Raw genomic sequence first — 24113 nt, forward strand, 5'->3', positions numbered from 1 at the left:
ACCTAAATAGGCTGCACTGGAAGATTTTGATTTGCCAGAGTCTGAAAAAATCCTTTGTGCTGTATATTATGCTTTCTCTTTTGTTTTGTCCTAGTAGATCAGAAAGTTTTCTTCTGAGAACAATCATCTTTACCTAATATCCCTTGTCTTTCTTTTCCCTCTTGACACTTGTTATCTATTTCTTGGAAGTACTTTCTTTGCCTTCTGAGTACTCATCTTTCTTCAGTCTCATCACTTTCTCCAGATCGTTTACCTTATCTGCCTCTCTTTTTGATAGAGCTTCTGATTTTCTCCTAATATCTTTCTGACCTTCTTCCTGGAACCTTTTATCATCTCCAGGATGCAATCTTTCAGACTTAACAGAATGTGCTTATGGGTAGGGGATAGGTCACTTTTCTTAACTTGTTTCAGATCTTTCTTGGGGTGATTTTTTTGCCATCTCTTTTTACTGATGATATAAAAGTATTTAATTCTGGGAAGGTTTCTGGAATGATAGAGAGGAAGGAATTTTAGAGGGTTGTGTACACCTCATTGGATGACAAAAAGAACTGACAAGTCAGGGGTAGTGAGTGAATGGCTGAGGTGTTCACATAAGTAGTGATAAAGGATAAATAATTGAGGCTGGTGATGAGAGGGATGTCTTTGAAGACTAGAATGAACAATTTAGATTCATAGTTAACCACTGAAGATTTTTGAACCTGATAGTGACGTGGTAGTACAAGTTTGTGTAGTAATTGTGTTCTTTACATGGTTTTGGTGGGTGGATATATGTTTGTGTATATTTGAATTTCCTTTCACTTTGAGTTGTTACCTGTTTTCTTGAACAGTTGGCTTTGCTTATGGAGATTTCATGCTGTGGTGGTGGTGGTGGTGGTGGTGGTGGTAGGGAGGGAAAAAGTGTGTGTTTTCAATTTGAATCTGCTTTGCCTCTAACTTGTTATTCCCTTTGTCCCTCTCCAACCCCTAGTTAGTTTTGGCTTTTTCCCCAGGAAGATCCCTAAGTGCTCAATAATCTTTGGTTGTGGAATAATTTTTGAGCCAGTGAAATGTTAGCTCGATGATTGTTCCTAGGCTAATAAGAGTCATATGTCTCACAGATGGCTTTATTAACACATAAGAGAAATACAGTAACACTTCATTTATCCATAATCTTTGGGGGAATGAGGTGTTCTCCTAAAGTAGATTTTCCTGATAACTAAAAACTACCTTGGAATGGAAACTTTTTAATACCATAACTGTTTTTGGTGATGGTAAGAGAATAGCTAGAAATGAGCTCATATCTTCATAATAAGGAATTACATCCAAGGTAATGGAACAATTTACAAATGTGATTGCAGAACCATCACTGGTAATCTTTATGGAATTGTGGATAATAAAGAGTTTCCAGAAGGCAAGAAACTTGAAAATATACTAATTTTCAAAAGGAGGATATGGGAATTTTGGATTCAACTATTGGACAATAAACTTTATGTCTCTGGAAAAACTCGATTAAATTGCTAAATGAATGGTTTGTGAGTATTTAGAAAAAATTGTTAATAGTTAATAATTGTTAGTAACTAGCATGGGTTTCCTAAGAACAAGGTTGTGACAAATTAGCCTCATTTACCTTTCAAGTGGTATGACTACATGTGATTAGAAGAGTGCTTTAGGGGTGGCTATGTGACGTAGTGGATAAAGCACCGGCCCTGGAGTCAGGAGTACCTGGGGTTCAAATCCGGTCTCAGACACTTAATAATTACCTAGCTGTGTGGCCTTGGGCAAGCCACTTAACCCCGTTTGCCTTGCAAAAAAAAAAAAACCCTAAAAAAAAGGAGTGCGTTAGAAATATTATATCTTGGGGCAGCTGGGTGGAGCAGTGGATAGAGCACCGGCCCAGAAGTCAGGAGGACCTGAGTTCAAATATGACCTCAGACACTTAATAATTGCTTAACTGTGTGACCTTGGGCAAGTCACTTAACCCCATTGCCTTAAATAAATTTAAAAAAACAAACAAAAAAAGAAATATGTCTATTTATCAAGACTTTCGAAATGTTTATGAATGAGATGAAGAAATTGGGACTGAGTATTTCTATAGTTAAATGAATTTGTGACACTTGCATATTTGCTAATGAAGCTGTTTTAATTCAAGTTGCTGAAAATATTTGATTAGGAAAGACCAAAAGACCAAGCTCTATGGCATACTACTAAGGACTTCCCTCTATAATAACATCAATTCAATAATTAATACTTGTATCCATATGGGTGTGAACAGAAGTAGGGGAAATTCTATTTCTGTTGATATCTCCCTGGGCCTCAGTTTTGTCTTCATCTGTCAAATGGGGTGACTTTTAGCAATAGATTTATAATCCTTGGATAAGTGAGTGGAAGTTGCAAAGAGGCAGATTTAAGTGTGATGTCAGAAAAAATTTTCTAACATCTGTAAATGCCATGAACTACCTTGAAAGGTATTGAAGAACTTTAGGCAGATGCCAGATGGTCACTTGTCTGGTATGTGATGGTGGGGATTTCTTTGGGGTATGGATGAAGCCTAGATAATTATTGGGGTCTATGCTTGGTAACCATTTAGTTGTTAAATACCTTTGAAGTTCAGGAAGCAAAGTTACTTGCTCAAGGTGAGAAAGGCTTCAAGCAATGGGGCCAGGCTTCAAACCCAGACCTAGATGGTGAAAGAGGGTAGTCTGTAATTGATGAATAGGTTAAGGAACTGTGGATTTATTCTCTGGTATATTTTATATGCCCTTAGTTAGACTCATTTGTTCATTTTTTTATTATACTTTGCTTGTCCTACCTTGTTTTCTTTAAGTTGCATTTCTCTCTCAAGGTTCAGTTCAAAGGTACATGTTATCCAGTAAAATCTTCCTAGATATTGATGTCTATCTTCAGTGGAATTCCACTTACATGTACCATATACTTTAACACTTTATGAATACTGTAGTATTTAATTGTCTTATTTGTGCCAGATTTTTATCCCAATACATTGTAAAGGCAAGGATTATGTCTCATATTTTGGAATCTCTGAAATACCTAGGATAGATCTGATCACAAAATAGGTGCTATTAAATTGATGATACTAAAGTAATGGTTGTTGAATAGATTAGAGTCTGAGGAGGGATGAATCTAAAGAGGTAAAATGTCTTTTATACAAGTTTATTTTTAAGTAAAGGTGGAAGTTAAATAAGATAGCTTTTTTTTACTTTTAGAATATTTTGATTTTATTTGAATGTGTTTTTGTTGTTTTTGGTGATAATTTCATAATAGAAAGCCATACTATAGTAGTTAAACCTTCTAATATAATTAATTATGTAGGGTACTCAGGCAACATTAGATGATGTTATCAGAAGTAGCCTGCTTTGTTATTGTTTTTTATAATTGGTTGCACACAGTGGTAATTAATTTTATTACCACAATCTATAAGTTATAGTAAATTCTTCTGACCATATGAAGATTAATTTTTGTGAGCATTTGTGATTGAATGAGTTGTCCTAATGGACATTTGGATCCATGGAGTTCAGTCAGACATTATAAATGGATAGTCACAAGGGTTTGGAATTTTATAGGAAGAAGAAAGCAGACTGAATTATATTTGTGAACCTGTATACAATTTTCAGTGACCACATTCTTCTCCCCGAAATAAACAAAACCCTTATATTTTTGACACCATTATTTTTATGCTATTGCTGATGCTTAGCTGTGAATCATGGACTCTTCAAGGAATCAAAGTTGCAAGTTACCCAAGGTATAAATAGGCTGCAACATGTTACCAGTGGTGATTTGTGTTCAAGAAGTGGTATAAAAGTTAACGTCCTAGTGATGTATAACTGGAAAAGAGGTGAGCTGAGTATAGATAGAGCCAGTGGGAAAGATAACACAGTTAATGCCCATGTGCTGTCTTGATACTCAATATAATATTGAGATCCAGAGGAGGTCTCCTAGCATTTTAGGTGGATTCCTGTATAGGATTTTGGCAGGACGTGGACAAGAATTGAATTAAACAAGAAATGGACAAGAACAAAACAAGATGATAACATAATCTAGTGAAATATTGAAGTAATTGAATGAATTTTAGGGGAAGCTTTTGTGAAATTATAGGTGGACCTCTAATGGAAATTAAGAGACAGTAGAACAGTAGATTCAAATCTTGCCATTTAGACCTGAGTACCTCTGGACAAATCACTCAATCTCCATTGCTCTCAATTTCTTCATTTGCAAATAGAGTAGGCTGGTCTAATGACATCTGATATCCTTTTCTGCTTTAGATTAAAATCTTATAAGTAACACTTAAATTTTCTTTGAGTAAATCTTTTTCTTAAATGTATCCTATCACAGTCTTCTGTTATTCCACTTTATCCTATGCCTTATTCCTTCTACATCTATTCTTTTATTTTTATTGCAATCTCTAATACCTCACACAGTTCTTTCTTAGGTGGTTTGTTTGGGTTTTTTTTTTTTTGCAAGGCAGAGGGGTTAAGTGACTTGCTCAAGGTCACACAGCTAAGTAATTAAGTGTCTGAGGCTGGATTTGGACCCAATCTTCCTGACTCCAGAGCCAATGCTCTATCCACTGCACCACTTAGCTAACCCTGATCATAGCCTTTTTGTTTTTTCCTTTTTTTTCTTACTAAGGTAATGGGGTTAAGTGGCTTGCCCAAGTTCTCACAGCTATTATTAATTATTAAGTGTTTGAGGTCAAATTTGAACTCTATTCCTCCTGACTCCAGGGCTCGTGCTCTATCCATTGCACTATTTAACTGTCCCCACAGTGCTTTCTTAGGCAATTAGTCAACCCTAGAGTTGACAGTTCAGTTCTACTCTTCCATCCTCAAATTTTTCATCCTTTTGTCCTATCACTGTTCATTTCATGCTAAATCCCAATCTTGTATTATTTCCCCTTGTGAGCCTTCTCACATACTGCTGAATGGAATTGGAGGAATTCACATAAACGTGCTGATTGGGTATACTTCAATTTGTCATCTGATTTCAACTGAGTCCCTCAAAGCTGGAAGGCAATTTTTATATTTTTCCTTAATTGATTCTCTATTTCACTATTTACAAAAGCTATTTCAAAGCTCTTTTCTCTGTAAATCTATCATACTTTCCCCATTTCCTACTTTTTCAGCGGAGAACCATGACTCTACTGAGAATATTGAGGACATTTGCCATGAACTCCCTCTTCTTTGTGTATTCATTTTAGGAACCTTTTGGCATCAGACCGTATCCTCTATTCTATCAGTTTCTGATTAATAATGATGTGACCTTTTTTTTTAACTAAAGCATTTCCTCTCTATTGATTGATTCTCATCCCCTCCAGTTTTCTTTAGTGCATTACATCATTCAATCATTTCCTCTCCCTTTCAAATCTTTGATCTCTCCCTATTAATTGATATCTTTCCCACTGTTTTTACATATGACCAGATCCTCTCCCTAAAAAAAAAATCAAAACTTTACTACTTGTCACTTAACCCCATTGCCTTGCAAAAAACCAAAACCAGACCAAAAAAAAAATTTCTTATTCCGTACCATTTTCTTTATCTATCATCCTATGTCTCTTCTTTCTTTCATAGCCAAACTCATTGAAAAAGTTGTTACTTATGTGCTGCCTGCTCCTGCCTTTTATCTCCCTGAACTCTTTTCCATTTTGGCTTCTGATGTCATTGATCATTTGAAATCTCTTTTTTTCCCCAGAGTGATCAACCATTGCTTCATTGCCAAATCAAAGTCTTTTTTTTTAAGTTCTCACTCTACCAGATCTCTCTGCTGCATTTACATATTGTCATTCAGTCTCTCTCTCTCTCTGTTTTGTGACATTACTGATTCCTGGTTCTGTTTGTCTGACCATATTGTTGTCATCTCTTTTGATAGCTTATCTATATCATGTCCTCTGTGAGTGTTCCCAAGGTTCTTTCCTGAGCCCTCTTCTTTCTTTATACACAGTCTCTCTTGATAATCTAATCTACTTCATGAGTTTAGTTATCTTTCTGCAGGTGATTTAATGTGTAACTATTAAGCCCAGATATCTCTTCTGAGCTTAAGTCCAACATACAAACTGCCTACTAAACATTTCATGCTGGCTGTCCTGGAGGCATCTCAGACTCAGCATATTCAAAACAACTCATTGTTTTCCTAAATCCACACTTTCTTAAAATTTCCAGTTTCTGTCAAAGGCCCCAGCATTCTTCCAGTCTTCCATGTTCATAATCTCTATTCTTCACTCTCCCTCCTCCCATGTAGCTAGTCAGTTTTTGCCTCCTCAACACCAGTGCCTTCTACAACCATTGCCTAGTTCAATGCTTCTTATTTTTTACCTCAGCTGTTGCAGTGACCTCCTTATGGGCTTCCTGCCTCAAGCCTCTTTTCATTACAATCCTCCACATTGCCGGTCAAATTGATCTTAAGTGAATATCTGACTATGTCATTCAGTAAATTTCTCAAACGCCTCTTTATTTTTATTTATTTATTAGGTTTTTTTTTTCTTTTCTTTTTCTTTTTTTGCAAGGCAAACGGGGTTAAGTGGCTTGCCCAAAGCCGCACAGCTAGGTAATTAAGTGTCTGAGACCGGATTTGGACCTAGGTACTCCTGACTCCAGGGCCGGTGCTTTATCCACCTAGCCGCCCCCCCACTACTCCACCTAGCCGCTCCACACCTCTTTATTTAAATATAAAATTATGTGTTTTGCTTTTAATAATAGTAAGACTGATGAAAATCATTTTCATCATACTATTTTGATTTACTTTGCCTTTTTTTTCAATTAAAAAATGTATATTAATTGATTCAGCTTGATCCTTGGAGGATTTTCTAAGTTCTGGTGTTAAAGACTGACTACCTAAATGCATCCTAATTTTTTTTTTTAACTTCATTCATTATTCCCCTGACCTCTATTATTCATGCATAATTCTCTGTTCCTACCTTATTGAGTTGCTCATTTCCTTGAAGAAGTAACTTAAAGACTATCTTCTGCATGAAGTTTGACCTAATAACCCAAACTACCCTGCTTTTGTATTCATCATATGCAGTATATAAGATATTTGTAAAATGTGTATTCAGCAGTGTTTGGCAAATAGTAGATACTATTTAAATGCTTATACTCTTCCTCTTTGTTTAGTTATTTATTTATATAGTTTTGTTGTGTGTCTCTGAGTGTCTGTTAGTTATGTGTAGTTTTCAAAGTGAGGTACATTGGTCTTTAAGAATGAAGGACAGGCATCAAATTCTCAATATACTTGGATATGTTCATGTTTTCTTTTGATGGAATGGAAGTTCCTTGAGAGTAATAATTGTTTCATATTTTGTATTTGTATTCCTATCTCCAAACATAGATGCTTAATTCATGCTTATTGTTGATTAATTGCAGATCCCTATTGCTGGGTGTTGAGTTAAGTTATAAAGATATAAAGATTAGGAGTGGGTAGAATTTGCTGGACAAAAGGAAAAAGTTCTTATAGAGCCATCTATCCAAAAATGGAATGTGTTGTCTTGGGTTGCAATGGATTCTTTTTCACTAGAAGTCTAGGGATTAAAACAGAAAGATTTTTTTTTGAGTAAATAAAAAAAGCCCTAGTCTAATTTGGGAAAAAAAAATTTTTTTAAGATTGTATTAGATGGCCTCTGAAGTCCTTTATAATCTTGAGATCCTGTGATTCTATGAGACATTTTATTGATTATCACTGCTGTGATACCCAAAGCTGTGCTTGGGTTCTAATCAAAGACACAAACTGTGATAAAAATTTCTTGACTTCAAGCAGTTTACATTCCAGTTGTTAAGACATGAGATTATATCATCACTTAATGCTTAGTATTGATAAATGTTAATAAGTATACTTCAACAGTTGTCATAAGAAGTTTAAAGAGAGAAAAATAATTTACAGCTGGAACAGTTGGAGATAGCTTTAAGGGAGGGAGCATTTGCATTGGACTTTAGAGGATGGTATAGTATTTTGGTAGATGAATAGGAGAGGGAGAAGACATTTTAGATATTAGGAAAACAGCTAACCAAGCGTATTAATAATACTATTTCAGGGAAGCTAGTGGATAGAGAACCGACCCTGGAGTCAGGAGGACCTGAGTTCAAATCCAGCCTCAGACAGGTAATAATTGCCTAGCCATGTGACTTTGGGCAAGTCACTTAACCCCATTGCCTTAAATAAAAACTTAAAGAAACTATTTCAAAAAATTAGCCACTCTCTGATATCAATAAAGAAAATATAAATGGGAATAATGGGGGGGGGTAGTGAGGAAGAAAATATTTTCAAGTCCCAGGACATTCTGGTTAGTCATTAATTCAACTCTGTTCTCTTCAAGTGTCAGAAGAATGCCAGCTAAGCAACAGTATCTGAAGAGTAAGACAATGAAAAGTGCTAAAGTTGTCACTGGCCTTCTCACCAAATGGCCGTGAAACCATTCTTCTGTAAACAAGACAGACACACACACACACTCTCTCTCTCTCTCTCTCTCTCTCTCTCTCTCTCTTGTTAGGGGGGCTGATTTTATATTTCAAAGGGCTCCAAAAATCTTCAAAGACAATTTTACTTTAAACTGAATTGTGATTTTGCAAAATTATTTTAAAGAGTTATACCTTTACTGTTGCACTATTTTGACTGTGATTATCAGAGTACTTTTCTCCCCATCATTTCCTTTTTTTTCTTTTTGAAAATTTTTTATTTAAGGCAAATGGGGTTAAGTGGCTTGCCTAAGGCCACACAGCTAGGTAATTATTAAGTGTCTGAGGCCAAATTTGAACTCTTGACTCCAGGGACAGTTCTCTATCCACTGCACCACCTAGCTGCCCCTTTCCCATCATTTTCATGATAAAAACCTTGTTTTCTCAGTTTTCTCTTTCTTTCTTTCTTTCTTTCTTTCTTTCTTTCTTTCTTTCTCTCTCTTTCTCTCTTTTCTTTTCTTTTCTTTTCTTTTCTTTTCTTTTCTTTTCTTTTCTTTTCTTTTCTTTTCTTTTCTTTTCTTTTCTTTTCTTTCAGTTTTTGCAAGACAAATGAGGTTAAGTGGCTTGCCCAAGGCCACACAGCCTGTCTGAGGTTGGATTTGAACTCAGGTACTCCTGACTCCAGGGCCCGCTCTCTATTCATTGCCATCTGGCTGCCCCAGTTTTCACTTTCATGTTTATTTCCTGATTTGGTGTTTATTTCCAAAACACTTTTTTTTCTTTCCTTTTTATATGCAACCAAATATAGTAAAGCAAAGAGCCAGAGGTTTTGTTCCAGAATCATTTTGCCTCCAAGGTGTTACAGTCACAAACATAATTTTCTTGAGGAAGCTTTTTTAATTGTCTATTGTATGCTTACCAGCTTTATCAAGTGATGGAGAATTAGGAGAAGTTAAAAAGTTTTGCTAAGACAGAGCCTGGGGGGGGGGGGCGGCTAAGTGGCACAGTGGATAAAACACCGGCCCTGGGGCCCTGGAGTCCGGAATACCTGGGTTCAAATCCAGCCTCAGACACTTAATAATTACCTAGCTGTGTGGCTTGCCCATTTGCCTTGCAAACCCCCCCCCCCCCCCCCCAAATAAATAAAAAAAAATAAAATAAGACAGAGCCTAGAAGAGGTATGAAGCCCAGATGAAGCAACTGACATATTTTCTGGAAAAAATCTATGCACAACATACTTTTAAGTTTTAATTTGCATTTTTAGCATTTTCTCCATTACTTTCCTAAGTCTACTCAGTTAACAGAATAATAAATCAAACTCTGATTTGGAAGGTTTGTGGAATTCTGGGGTGTAAGTGGTCACACTAAAAAACCTAATTGAACTGGCTCCAGTAGACTCCTGGAAAAATATATCTAAATAGTCTTGTGAAATTTGAGGGAGAATATTATTGATTGGGAAATTAGGGATGGTCACTGTTTTGAGATGAGTTTTTTTATGTAAAAAGACATACCTATGTTACAAACAGATAAGGAATATTTGATAGACTTTAATTGATGAAGATGTAGTAATTGAGGAAGAAAATGACTTAAGAATTTTCCATATGATCTATGTTTGATCTTAAATATTTACATGAAATAAATAGCATAATTCAGTGGGAAGAGTGCTGAATAGGTGTCAGAAGACTTGGGTTCAAAGGATTCAATTATAGCATTTATTATTTTTCTTTGAACCTTTGGGAAGATGTTCATCTTTATTTTGAACCATACTATTTGCTGTTGGATTTACTTCAAGAATTCATTTTTATTTTAAGATACTTACTAAATCACTATCTTCAGAAATATTTAAAAAGTTTTTGTCCATTGGGACATAAGTTTGACTATATTCTAAAATCTAATCAGGACTAAGAGGGTAAACCAAATGTATAGAAATACTGTATGTGAAATTATACATTTTAGCTACTTTGTATTTGTTTTAAACTTTCAGTTTGAAAGTTGAAAAAGTTGAAACTTTAGCAGAAAGTGGCAAAAACTACATTGTGCTTCTTTGGACTTTCCTGGACTTTTTTCTTATTATTTTCCAAATTTTGTTATTTTGCTCTTATTTTTATTTAGTTACAGTTAATTTGTATACTCAACTTATATTTTACTCTTCATTCTTTTATGTCTTCTTGTTTTATGTTCTTTGACTTGTCATTTCTAATTTCTTGTGGTACAATAATTCCATTTTTTAATATACCAAAATTTGACTGGTTATTGAACATGTCAGCTGTTTCTGGTTTTTGTCTTTCATGAATAATACTTTTCTGAACATTTAAAAAACCTCTTTAATATGATTAGGGTACATGCAATCTGAATAATAGAATCACTGGGTCAAAGATTGAGAAGTACTATAACTCTTTTTGAATAATTTAACATTCAATTCAATAATAACATAGATTATGGATTAGAGTCTATTATGTGCCTAGTATTGTGATAGATTTTAGGATATGAAGACAAAAAATGAAACCATCTGGCATTAGTCATAGATTTATAAGTTCTTCAGTTTGTATTTTTCCTATAAAATATCACTATACTTTTTGATGAAATTTGATAAAATGTTAAGACATTTTTAGTATATATATATAATTATATATTTCAGCATTTAAAAATTATTCTGATTAAAGCTATTAATCAGTAGGGCAGATTATTGTCATTGATATTAATACATTAAGGAAATAAGTTACAGTTGCCAGTGATGAAGAAAAACTGGACCTGGATACAAAGTTAGAGAGCCTCAAGAGTTTTAATCAATTATCCAGATTGCCCCTTAAATGAATCATGACTTTATTAAATGATATGAAAATGAATAGTTAAAGTATTATTTTTCTATGCCAAATAACTGTAAGAAGGGTTTGTGTCTAACTTTTGCAAGGCAATGGGGTTAAGTGACTTGTTCAAGATCACAGAGTTAAGTAAATATTTAAGTGTCAAAGCTGAATTTGAACTTAGGTCCTCCTGACCTTAGGGCCATTGCTCTATCCACTGCATCACATAACTGCCCTACTGTCTTAACTGTTTCTTTATTTTCAATTTTGAATGTCATTATCTCCCAGATACTAGACTAATGGGTCCACCATGGTAATGACACTTGAACATTATTTCTGTGGCTTATCTTTCTTGCCAAGAGAATGATAAGCCACATGTCATGGACACATTTATTTATACAATGATTTCAATGATAATGATTTTGGGACTTATAACAGAATTACTTGCTTTAAATCACTGATGATTAGAGAAATGCAAATTAAAACAATTCTAGGTAGTGCCTCACACCTATCAGATTGGCTATTATGATAGAAAAAAATGATAAACGTTGAAGAAGATGTGAGAAAATTGGAACACGAATGTGTTGTTGATAGTTGTGAACTGTGAACTGATCAACCATTCTGGAGAGCAATTTGGAGATATGCCCAAAGGACAGTCATACTGTAAGCATACCCTTTGATCAGCAATACCACCACTAGGTCTTTCTCCCATTGTCTATGTCTATAAAGGTAAAGGAATAGATTGCCCTGTGACAGTCACAGGGTATTTTTCTTAGTCATTGCTAGTAAGATTCTTGCCAGAATCCCCCTTAATAGACTGGGTCTTCACCTGGAAGATGGTCATATTCTGAGAACCAGAAAGGGTTGAGGAACAGTTGATATGGTGTTTGCTGCCCTACAACTCCAGGAAAAAACCAGACACAGAAGAGAAGTCTGTATACAACATTTGTAGATCTGGTCAAGGCCTTTGATATTATCAGTCATGAGGGTTTATGGAAAAGTATATCAGCATTTGATCATCCAAAGAATTTCATCATTATTGTACATCAGCTTCATGATGACGTGCTTACCTGGGTTCTGGATAGTGGATGATGCTCTTGGTTACCAGTGAAATGAAACAAGAATATGTCTTTACTCCCATACTTTTTAGCATTATGTTTTCAGCCATGAAAAGAAAAACACCTTCATTGAGGATGAACGTGGTCTCAAGGTCAACTACTACACCGATGGCAAATTCTTTAACTTGAAAAGGCTATAAGCCAAGACCAAAGTGGAGGCAGTGTTGGTACATGATCTTCTTTTGCAGGTGATTGTGTACATAGTGCAGCCTCTGAAGCTGAGATGCAACAAAGGATGTATTGATTCTCTGCTGCTTGTGCTAATTTTGACTTAACAATTAACACCAAGAAAACACAGGTGCTGCAAATGGAGAAGTTTTGAGTAGTGGGGACAAGTTCACCTTACCTTGGCAGTGTCCTTTCCAAAGAGGTACACATTGACAATGAGGTTGACACACACACCTTGCCAGAGCTAGCTCAGCATTTGGGAGACTCTGAAAGAAAGTATGGGAGAGAAGAGATATTAGACTGAAGCTCACTAGAGCCGTTGTGCTGACCTCATTGCTTTATGACAGTGAAACCTGGACAGTCTACCTAGCACCATGTCAGGAAACTGAATTGCTTCCATTTAAATTCTTAGGAAGATTCTAAAGATCACCTGGCAGGAGAAGACACCAGACACTGAGATCCTTTCTCAAGCTAAACTGCCCAGCATTCAAACATTACCATAGACAGTGTAACTATGATAAGTTTGGTACATTGTTAGAATTACAAATGTATGCTTGCCAAAAAGTCTGTGTTATGGAGAACTCACACAAGCAAGCGTGAACTCACACACACACACACACACACACACACACACACACACACAGGGGTCAAAAGAAGTGATACCAAGTCACCCTGAAGGTCGCCTTTAAGACTTTGGAATTGATTGTACAGCATGAAAGACCGGCACAGAACCACCCAGCATGGCATGCCCTCATCAGTGAGGAGCTGCACTGTATAAGGAAGGCAGAATTGAAACAGCTCAAAGAAAACATGACTATAAGTTTAGAGTACCCGCCCCAGGTGTTCACATGGACTATTTGTGCCCAACCTGTGGTAGAGCATTCCAAGCTCGTATTGGTCTGATCAGCCACAATCAGTTATACTGTCATTTGTCTCAAACATAGTGATATCATTTTGGTCTTCTTCCACAACCAATGACAAGAACTATCCCAGAAAAAGAAAGAAGAACCTATATGTACAAAAATATTTATAGCAGCTCAAAAAATTGGAAATTGAGGGAATGCCTATCAATTGGGGAATGACTAAACAAGTTGTGGTATATGAATGTAATGGAATATTATGGTGCTATAAGAAATGATGAGCAGGCAGATTTCAGAAAAACTGGGAGAGCCTTAGACTGATGCTGAATGAAGTAAACAGAATGAGTGGATGATCAACTATGATTAATTTAGTTCTTTTCAGTAATACAGTGATCCAAGACAGTTCCAAGAGTCAAGATGGAAAATCCAGAGAAAGAACTATGGCATCTGAATGCAGATCAAAGCATCTTGTATTTACTTTTTTTGTTGGTGTCTTTTTTTTGTGTGTGGTTTTTCTCTTTTGTTCTGTTATTGCACAACATGACAGATTGTGGAAATAAGTTTTACATGATTACACACGTATAACCTGTATCAGGTGGCTTGCTATCTTAGGGAAGGAGGAAGGGATAAATATTTGGAATTCAAAATCTCATAAAAAATGAATGTTGAAAACTATCTTTACATGAAATTGAAAAAAAATACTATTTACCAAAAAAAGAATTACTCATGACATTTCCTATAAACTTTTGATGATATGGAATTTGAGTTGTTAGTCCTGATCCTTTGAAATTTCTCTTTATGTTTGCAAAGCAGGTAATTGGGCAAGTGGAATATAATTTTGGCATGTTTTGTCAGTGTAGAAGGACTTGTTTGTAAAACTAAAATTGTTGGCAGTTTTAGTTTTAAATTTATAAGGTTAAATCTTTCAGTATATAGTGTTTGATGCAGTTTTCTTTTAAAGTTACTTTCGATTCTGAATTTTTTTTTCTTTCTTTCTTAGCTGTGTTAGAGTAGAAGAACATCATGCTGTTGATATTGACCTGTATCACTGTCCTAACTGTGCAGTTCTCCATGGATCTTCCTTAAGTAAGTATTAGATGTGCAAATTAATTTCAATGTAGGATATGTGATAATACCCCATTCCAGCCAGTTATGTCATTGTTATATATATAAAACAACAAAAAATGTTTTCCAGGGTATAATAGGAATGAGTTCCAAATCTATTATTCTAGCCAGGAATTCTGTATATTAAAGTTATTCATTGTCACAATGAAAATTATGTTTAGATTCTGATTATTCAATCCAGTTATTTAATCACATAACAAATTAAAAATGTTGCTTTTGGAAAATTTGTGATGATCTACAGAAAATTTAATGTTTTTGTTTTGCCACAAGCTATAATTCTTTACAACAAACTTATTTTTGGGGTGTAGTTTTATGTTTTTAATAGAAAATAAATTAGTTAACATGTTCAATAAAAATGTATGAACTTACACTTCTGAATTATTTATTTAATGCCATTTTTTGCCCCAAAATTTAGACTCTTAAGATAGATTTAGAATTATAAACATCATTTTACATTGCATCAAAAACTTCTAGAAGGGGAATTATAGACTACTAGTACCTTTTTCTGAATATAACAGAATAGAGTATAATTTAGGACTCTCCACAGTTTTTCAGAAACTCTTTTGTGCTTTATATATAATTTTGCTCATTTATCTAGTATTAACTATTTTTTAAAAAAATGGTGGGACTAGTTTATGTACATTTTTTTCTAGGTAATAATAAATATGCCTCTATGGACCAATATTTCCATGATAGCTATGATTAAATATAGGATTTAGCTAATCTGGAGAATTTATCTACTAGCTAAAATATTTTTTATGTAAAAATGTATACATTTTCTTTTGAAACATAGTTTATTTGTATGTTGGTGAATAGGTGTGTGTTAAATCTAATTTAGCATATTTTGATGATTCAGTTAACATGAGAAGTTATTAAACTCTACTGTAATACTCAGATAAACACTGAGTAAACTGAAATGCTGCTATCAGTAATGGAAATGTGTTTCCATGATATACTTTGTCAGAAACTTTGTTTTCTTACATAGAAATGATAGAGAAGCTTAAGGAGGACTATATCAGAGGACGCTACGCCTTTCCTTCCTCTGCCCTCCTCATGAACTCAGTTTGACTTTTGAGTTCTGCTCTCATGTCTCCAAAGTTAGCCTCTTGCCTAGCAATGTAAAAGTTGATCATTGGCTACATAATAACCAGCCTTTATGGAGACTTTGTGTGTCACTATGGCCTTGGAAGAGCTTACCTAGATTTTACTAATTTTAGGTGATAGTAGTTCTTATTCTTAAATCATATATTTGCTTTGAATGATATACCTAGTAGTATTACAGTACAAGAGACAGTCACATTCTCTGACATTTGCATTAGCTTCTAATAGTGGGGAAGTCGATTACTCCAGTCTTTTATAGTTCATCCCAAAGATTACTTGTAGGTAAGCAGATACGAGAAGTAAAATTTTGATCTGGCCTTACAAGATAAATAAGGTATGGGAGGACAGGGAAAATTTAAATTTTAGCCATTTTTATTTTTAAATCCAGTACTTGAAAAAACATTACTGTTGCATTCTCCTAAGTCATCATGTGGTTCTCAGGAAAACAGAATACCTCTCATCTTACTCTATCTCTATGCCCACTTTGTTCAGAGACACTTGTGGATTGAGGTATCACTATAGTAAAAGTGGCTATTGATCTCTATGATAAATGTCTCCCAGAATTAGTACTTTTTTATATAAATATTTTATTTGTCTTTCAATTATATACAATAGTAGTTTCTACCAATCTTTTTTTTAATCTTTTTTAATTTTTTATTTAAGGCAATAGGGTTAAGTGACCTGCCCAAGGTCATACAGCTAGGCAAGTGTTTGAGGCTGGATTTCAACTCAGGTCCTCCTGACTCCAGGGGGTGCTCTATCCACTGCACCACCTACCTGTCCCTCTACCCATCATTTTTTTGCAAAATTTTGAATTTTACAATTTTCCCCTCCTCCCTCCTTCCCCTCCCCCCCAATAGAAGGCAGTCTGATAGTCTTTATAATTGTTTCCATGTTTTACATATATCAAAATTGAATGTGTTAAGAGGAAAAAAAATGTCCTTAAGAAGAAAGAATATTAGAGATAGAATAAAATAATGTAATAAATAAAAATAACCTTTTTTTTTTTTTAAATTGAAGGTAATAATCTTTGGTCTTCGTTTAAACTCCACAATTCTTTCTTTGGATACAGATGGTATTCTCCATCATGGATCCCCTAAAATTGTCTCTGACTGTTGCATTGATGAAATGAGCAAGTCCATCAAAGTTGATCATCACTTCCATGTTCCTGTTAGGGTGTATAATGTTTTCATTCAGCATCAATTCATGCAAGTCTTTCTAGGCTTCTCTGAAATCCCATCCCTTCTTATTTCTTACTGAACATTAATGTTCCATCATGTACATATAGCACAATTTGTTCAACTATTTCTCAATTGATGGACTCAGTTTCCAGTTCTTTGCCACCACAAACAGAACTGCTATAAATATTTTTGAACATGGTTTTTACCCTTTTTTATGATCTCTTCAGGATACAGACCCAGTAGTGGTATTGCTGGATCAAAGTTATGCATATTTTTATTGCCCATTGGGCATAAAAATTAATACTTTTTAAAAAAGTAGTTCTGTCTTCTCTGATGTCAGTTATCAGTTTGAGCTGAAGTCACTGTTTTGTTGACTATAAATATACTGCTTTGTTTTCTAATCATTTGTCTTGTGGAACATTTCAGAGCAGTTCAACCTGTCCTTTGGGGGTATTGTGACACCCATTTGTTGCTCAGAATTTACTTTTGCTTCTTCCAGGGTACATTGGAAATATTACAGATAAATTGGGCCACAAAAAAGTAAAGTTGTTTAAATTTGGTTAGCTTTTTAGAAATGATTTTCTACAGACAGAAGTTTTTTGATATGTTAGTCTTGGCAATAGTGTCAATCAGTTTTTATCTATATTCTCTAATCACTAACTTTTTAATACAGTGAATATGTAGAAATTTGTGCATGCATTTTCTCCTCAAAAGAAGCAGCTGGAAGTGATCTTTTATACATATGTTTATTTTTAGGCCAGACCCCTGACTAATATTGGAACAAAAATAAGATATTTGGAGAATATTTAGCAATTAACAAAAAAGTTCACTTAACTATAATAGGGGAAAGAAATTGTTGAAAAGAATATTTATTTAGGATACAACTTTGCTTCTGTTGAATAAAGATTTCTTGTGATGGTCAAAGGTCAGACACTTAAAGGAACAGCATCATTTAAGAAAAGTAAAACAACAAAAACAACTAGAGATGTGGGTTAGGACTGAGTCAAAGTGGCAAGACATTTGGAGTGTTCTTAGCACAAGGGCCATTGCAAAATAACCTGGAAATTTGAGTTTAGCTTTTTTTATTCATAAGAAGAAATAAAACTTTTTGTCTTTGAAATAATGTTAAATTGAGTAGTGGATAGGAACTGCTAAGTGGTGCAGTGGATAGAGTACTGGCCCTGGAGGACCTGAGTTCAAATGTGGCCTGAAACACTTGATGTCTAATTTTGGGCAATTCACTTAACCCATTGCCTCACAAAAACAAAAAAAAATGCAGTGGATAATAATAATGTAGTGGAGCCAAATTTTTAGAGAAGTTGCAGATCTTCATTGTCGGGACATTTTGCTCCTTTGATTAATTTTACTGAAATTTTTTTGAAATTTTTTCTCCTTCATCTTTTTTCTTTTTTGCAAGGCAAATGGGGTTAAGTGGCTTGCCCAAGGCCACACAGCTAGGTAATTATTGTCTGAGACTGGATTTGAACCCAGGTACTCCTGACTCCAAGGCTGGTGCTTTATCCACTATCTTTTTTCTTTCTTTAAAAAAAAATCTTAGAGCTGCCTTATCTTGGAAAGGGATGGAGTGGAATACAGGCTAGTCATACTGGTCATACTGGTCTGAACACTTCTTGTTCCCCATTGTCACTTTCATACTTTCCTTTGCCTCCTTTATTTAGTAGCCTTTCCTTTTTTGAAGTCTATACCATTTGAAATTTTTTGCCCAGTAAAAACAATGGCATCTGCATTGTGTATCAGTGCGTCTCTGTTCCTCTCTTCCCAACTTCTGCTCTTCTTTCTACAAGGAATCCTTAGTGTTTATGTAGTTGCTCCTTTAAACTCCCTCATCTCTCATTTTTTTCATTCTCTTCAAGTGTCCCGTGTTCTGCTTGTCATTCCACCATAAGGGATGGTTGCCCACAAGTTTTTTTTTTTAAATTTTTATTAAATATATTATTTGAAATTTACAATTTTCCCCCAATCTTGCTTCTCTCCCCCCACCCCCACCCCACAGATAGCACTCCATCAGTCTTTACTTTGTTTCCATGTTGTACCTTGATCCAAATTGGGTGTGATGAGAGAGAAATCATATCCTTAAAGAGAACAGAATTCTCAGAGGTAACCAGATCAAACAATAAGACATCTGGGTTTTTTTTTCTGAATTAAAGGGAATAGTCCTTGTATTTTGTTCAAACTCCACAGCTCCTTATCTGGATACAGATGGTACTGTCCTTTGCAGACAGCCAAAAGTTGTTCCCGATTGTTGCGCTGATGGAATAAGCAAGTCCTTCAAGGTTGAACATCACTCCCATGCTGCTGTTAGGGAGTACAGTGTTTTTCTGGTTCTGCTCATCTCACTCAGCATCAGTTCATGCAAATCCCTCCAGGTTTCCCTGAAATCCCATCCCTCCTGGTTTCTAATAGAACAATAGTGTTCCATGACATACATATACCACAGTTTGCTAAGCCATTCCCCAGTTGAATGCCCACAAGATTTTAACCATTATTCACAAGTTTCATTTCCCTCATTAGAGACTGTGACATTCCTGTGTCTGTCCATAATCTTCTTTATACATCTGTTTATCTTTTACTTCTTCTGTATCTCTTCTTTGCTCCCATCAAGACCTCCATTCTCTCTCTATCCTCAGTACTTTCTCAAGCCATTATCTTCATTCTGATTTTCCTCTCTTCCTTCTCCAAACTTAACTCAGTAGTTATTGAGTTCAGCTTAACTCTGTTGTCCTCTGTACTTGAATCCTTTGCCCCCTTCTCAGTCCTGGATTACTCTCGACACTTGCCTCCTTTGTTCCTACTTATGAACTGTCATTGAAAATAGAGTACTTCGTATATCTGTTCTAACTGGTACAGATTCATGTTACCAACTTCACCTGGGATCTCACTGCTTCAGATTTGTCCTCTTGTTGTTGCTTAGTTGTCTCTGACTCTAAATGACCTAATTTTGGGGGGATTTCTTTGGCAAGGATATTGGAGTGGGTTGCCATTTCCTCCTCCATAGGATTACATATGAAATAAGATATGATGATATATGATGAAATGAGAAAACTGAGGCAAATAAGGTTGAGTGACATGCTAAGGGTCTCACGACTAGTAAGTGTCTGAGGGCAGATTTGAACTCAGTAAGACAGTCTTCTGACTATCCACTTACTCACCTAATTGATTTCCTAACTCACTCCTCTGTCCCTAGAAGCCATTTCAACCTTTTTTTTTTGCTTCTGGAGTTCTGTTTTCCACACCACCTTCTTACCCACCCTCTCATAGCCTAAGGCTTGACTCTTCCGTCACTGTAAAAATTGAAGTTGTCTTATGTACTACATAAAAATTGTCTTCTGTACTACATAATTTTGCTATCTCTAATATTTTATTTTTTCCTCAAGGATATGTTTTTTCTCTCAACACATTCAATTTTGATTAATATATAGTAATGGAAACAATGTAAAGATTATCAGACTGCCTCCAGGGGTAGGGGGGTTGGGGGGAGGGGGTGGGAGAGGGAAGGGAGGATGGAAAATTGTAAAATTCAAAACCTTACCAAAAATTATAGGTAGAAAATAATATTGTATATAATTGGAAAACAAATAAAATATTTTTAAAAAATTGAACTTGTTAAGCATGAGCTCACTCTGATCCATCTACATCATCTCAAAATCCTGAATTGATCCCCCATTCACCTCACTTCTCTCCCAGACTGCCAAAAGGTGACTCTATTTTCAAAGTCCAACCTATTTATTTATTTAGCCCTTGTTCTCTTCCCCTCCCATCTGTCTGACAAATTATATTCTAATTCATCTCATCCTCTCTCAAATTTTCAACTTCTCCTTATCTACTGGTTCGTTCCTTACTTTCTTCAAACATTACCAACTCTTCTTCATTCTTTTTTTTCTTCTTCATTCTTAAAATAACCCAGCCCTCTCTAAATCTCATAGAGACCTCTTCAAACTGTCCTCATTTATTTCTTCTCCCTCCTGCCAAACCCTTTGAAAAAGGTGTTTAAACTTGCTGCTCTACTTCTCTTCTCCTAACTCTGCAATATGGCACAGAATCTATTCTCTCCAAAATTACCAATCATTTCTTCAGACATCTTGTGTCCTACCTTGTTCTTCTCCACTGGACTCTCCAGGAATCTCCTTGCCAATCCAGTCATCCTCAGTTCTGCTCTTCTGATGGGAAGGTGGAGACAGGACAGACATCTCAGATATTTAATTTCTCACCCAGCTGCATTCATAGTGGGCCTCTTTGAGCTCTCTGTTAAGTGCTTACTTTAGACTTCTCTGAATTTCTACCTTGCCCCTGGACTGGATAACTGCCCCCTCCCCTTTTCAGTTTTTTTGGTGTGTGTCTTCCCCTGTTAGATTTTAAAGCTTCTTGAGGGTAGCACTTAGTGGGCCTGGCACATAGTAGGTACTTAATGTGTGTTGACTTGCTAAATCATCTTCTCTGCTATTCTTGACCCTATTTACTACCCTCTCCTCCTGGATGCTTCAGTCTCCTTTTCTAGTTCACAATCCAATTATGTTCATGAATTATGGATGTTACCTAGGAAGTTCTGTGTTGGATCTCGATCTCGATCTCTCTCTCTCTCTCTCTCTCTCTCTCTCTCTCTCTCTCTCTCCCTCTCTCCCCTCTTGGTAAACCTCCTCAGCTCCTGTGGGTTTTACTATCATTTCTATGCAGTTGACTCCCAGACAGGCTCTCTCCCCTGAAGTTCAGTCCTGTGTCACCATTTACTTATTGACCATTTCAAACTTTATGTCCCAGAGACAGCTTATACTCTTGTCTAAAATAAAACTTGATATCTTTCCCCAAATCCTCCCCTTCTCTCAAAGTTTCCTATTTCTCTCAAAGGCACTGACATTCTTTGTGCCTCAGATTCATAATCTTGGTATCATTCTCAACTTCTCCCTCTGATTGTCAAGCTGCATATCCAGTTAATTGCTAAATGTTGCAGTTTTTACCTGGATCCTTTCTCTTGTATCTAGCACCTTCTCTGTACTTTCATAGCTACCCCCTCGGTTCAGACCCTCTTGGCTTTCACTCTTGTTACTACAGCTGTCTCCTGATTGCTCTTCTCACTCCAAATCATTGTATGTCATCTTGCCACCTGTGACATGACAGGTCTCATATCTGCACCTTGAATGGGCTGGCACCTGTACCTGGATTGTGCTCTTCCCTTATCTTTGTCTCATAGATCAGGGCTGTCCAAAATGCAGCCTGCTGGACAATTTTATGTGGCCTCTTGGGGTTTACAAAATGCTTTGGTAATGGAAGCCGAGTTACTGCAGAGCTCTTACTAAATGGCAAATTAAAATATATTGTCTATTGTTTCAATAAAACCTTTTAAAAGTGAGGTTGGACAGTCCATCATAGAACACCCTTCCTCTTTTAAAGTGAAGCTCAGTCCCCATATTTGGTAGGAAAACCTCTCCTGATCTCCCTCTGGCCCCATCACTGCCATTGCAAACTGTCTTGTATTTCACTACACTCTGTATGTGTATATTGATGAGTGGTAGCTTTGTGTTTGTGCTGTCTGTTTTTATACATCCTTGTTGTCTCCCTATTATAAGCTTGTTGTGAATGGAGATTGGTTCTTTCTTTTTGTCTGCCTGTCACCTAGCACACCACCTACCACATGTTTGTGCTTAAGAAATGTTGACTTTAAAATGGAGGCAATATTAGAACAAAGTTTGCCAATAAAATCTGTTTAAAATATTGACAGCATACTCTTTGCATGGCTAAGTCATAGACAAAATTAAATTTACTATAAAAATAATGTAAATAACTAAGGATCTGTAGAGAACTTTCAAAGCTAACCCTCAGTTCTTCTCTTTGCTCAGAGTCTTTCTTTTTGTAATATGTCATCTTCTTGTCATTGACATGGGCTTCCTCCCTGTTCCATAGGCAAAGATCAGTGCTGCTTTTGTTTTGTACAGAAAGTTCCAACATCAAGTAGTAGTTCCTTTACATAGACTCATTTTTTTCTCTGTCCTCACTGCTTCTCCTGACTGTGCTGTTAAAATAGTTTAGTTGTCCCATTGGGGAACTTCCTCTTTAGTTCTTTTTTTTTTTAATGTGGCTACATCATTATTATACCTAGAATTTTCTTACTGTCAGAGGTTTTTCAGACAACTTGGAACTTAATTCACATTTCCACCTATGAGATGGCTGCTTTGGAGCATTAACCAAGCAACTAAGGCTGGACTCCATTGCTTTTTTTTTTTTTTTTAAAGGCAGTGGGGTTTAGTGGCTTCCCCAAGGCCACAAGCTAGGTGATTATTAAGTGTCTGAGGCTGTATTTGAACTCAGGTACTCCTGACTCCAGGGCTGGTGCTCTGTCTGCTGTGCTACCTAGCTGCCCCCCCCCCCCCATTGCTTTTTAAAATGGTATTCATTTGTAAATTGTTACAGTGATCCTTTTGAAGATTAGCATCTAATAAGGCAGAAAACAATGACATATTTTTGCTAAAAGTTATTTACTAGTTTCATGTAAGATGCCTTATATAAAAATCCTGAAATAGTAGGAAACCCTATTTAGATAGTAATGACTTGAATTATTCCTCTTTATGGAGGACAGTACTGAATGTTTTAATCTCTGGAACATTCCAGAGTTTCCTCAGCAGCCCCATCTGCACTCTTTGTATCTAAAACTTGCTGCTTTTATCTTTATGTATATATCCAATGGGATCTTTATATTAAGGAAAAGTTGGTTATATTTAAAAAAAACACAAGAATTCTGTTGTGATTTGTTAATATTTAGGAGCAAAATTAAATTAATTTTAAATTAATATGGAATTGTAGACCTTATTAATACTGATAAAGTCAACTTGAGAGAGAGAGCATCAACAAATACTGATCTATATGCTTATTTTCCTATGTGTATAAAGGTATTTATGAAAAACATCTTTACCCCCAAAAGATATCTTTACTGAGGGCATTAGTAAAGAACAAGATAGACTTCTATCATTTATTTATTTATTTTTATTTTTAGGATTTTGCAAGGCAATGGGGTTAAGTGGCTTGCCCAAGGCCACACAGCTAGGTAATTATTAAGTGTATGAGGCTGTATTTGAACTCAGGCCGGTGTTCTATCCACTGCGCCATCTAGGCTGCCCCACAAGATTGGCTTTGGCAAGCTCTTGTGAGAGATACTTCCCACTCACTTGACTAAAAGATAGGGAATACAAGTGTCCATTGTGCTTCTTGTTTGGTTAATTTTTTAAAAGCACTTGATTTGGGAGAGCAAGCCACTTTACTTCCAACAGTGTACCCACCTATTCATACATCAGAACAGTTCAAGATTCCTTGAAAGATGCAATAATAGAAATAACTTAACTCTACCGTAAACCTAAGGCAGTGCATAAATGTG

The 24113-nt window shown here is 35.7% G+C and overlaps 1 protein-coding gene across 1 annotated transcript in view; it reads left to right on the forward strand.

Annotated features, from left to right (window-relative positions):
• The window catches only part of KDM7A (lysine demethylase 7A), a 115644-nt gene that overhangs the window by 9552 nt on the left and 81979 nt on the right, over positions 1-24113 (forward strand). Inside the window, exon 2 of the mRNA XM_074193560.1 lies at positions 14326-14411. Within this exon, the coding sequence (XP_074049661.1) occupies positions 14326-14411 (86 nt within the window). The remainder of the gene's footprint in view (positions 1-14325; positions 14412-24113) is intronic.

This window comes from Macrotis lagotis, chromosome 7 (assembly GCF_037893015.1).
Source record: "Macrotis lagotis isolate mMagLag1 chromosome 7, bilby.v1.9.chrom.fasta, whole genome shotgun sequence".
Taxonomy (NCBI): Eukaryota; Metazoa; Chordata; class Mammalia; order Peramelemorphia; family Peramelidae; genus Macrotis; species Macrotis lagotis.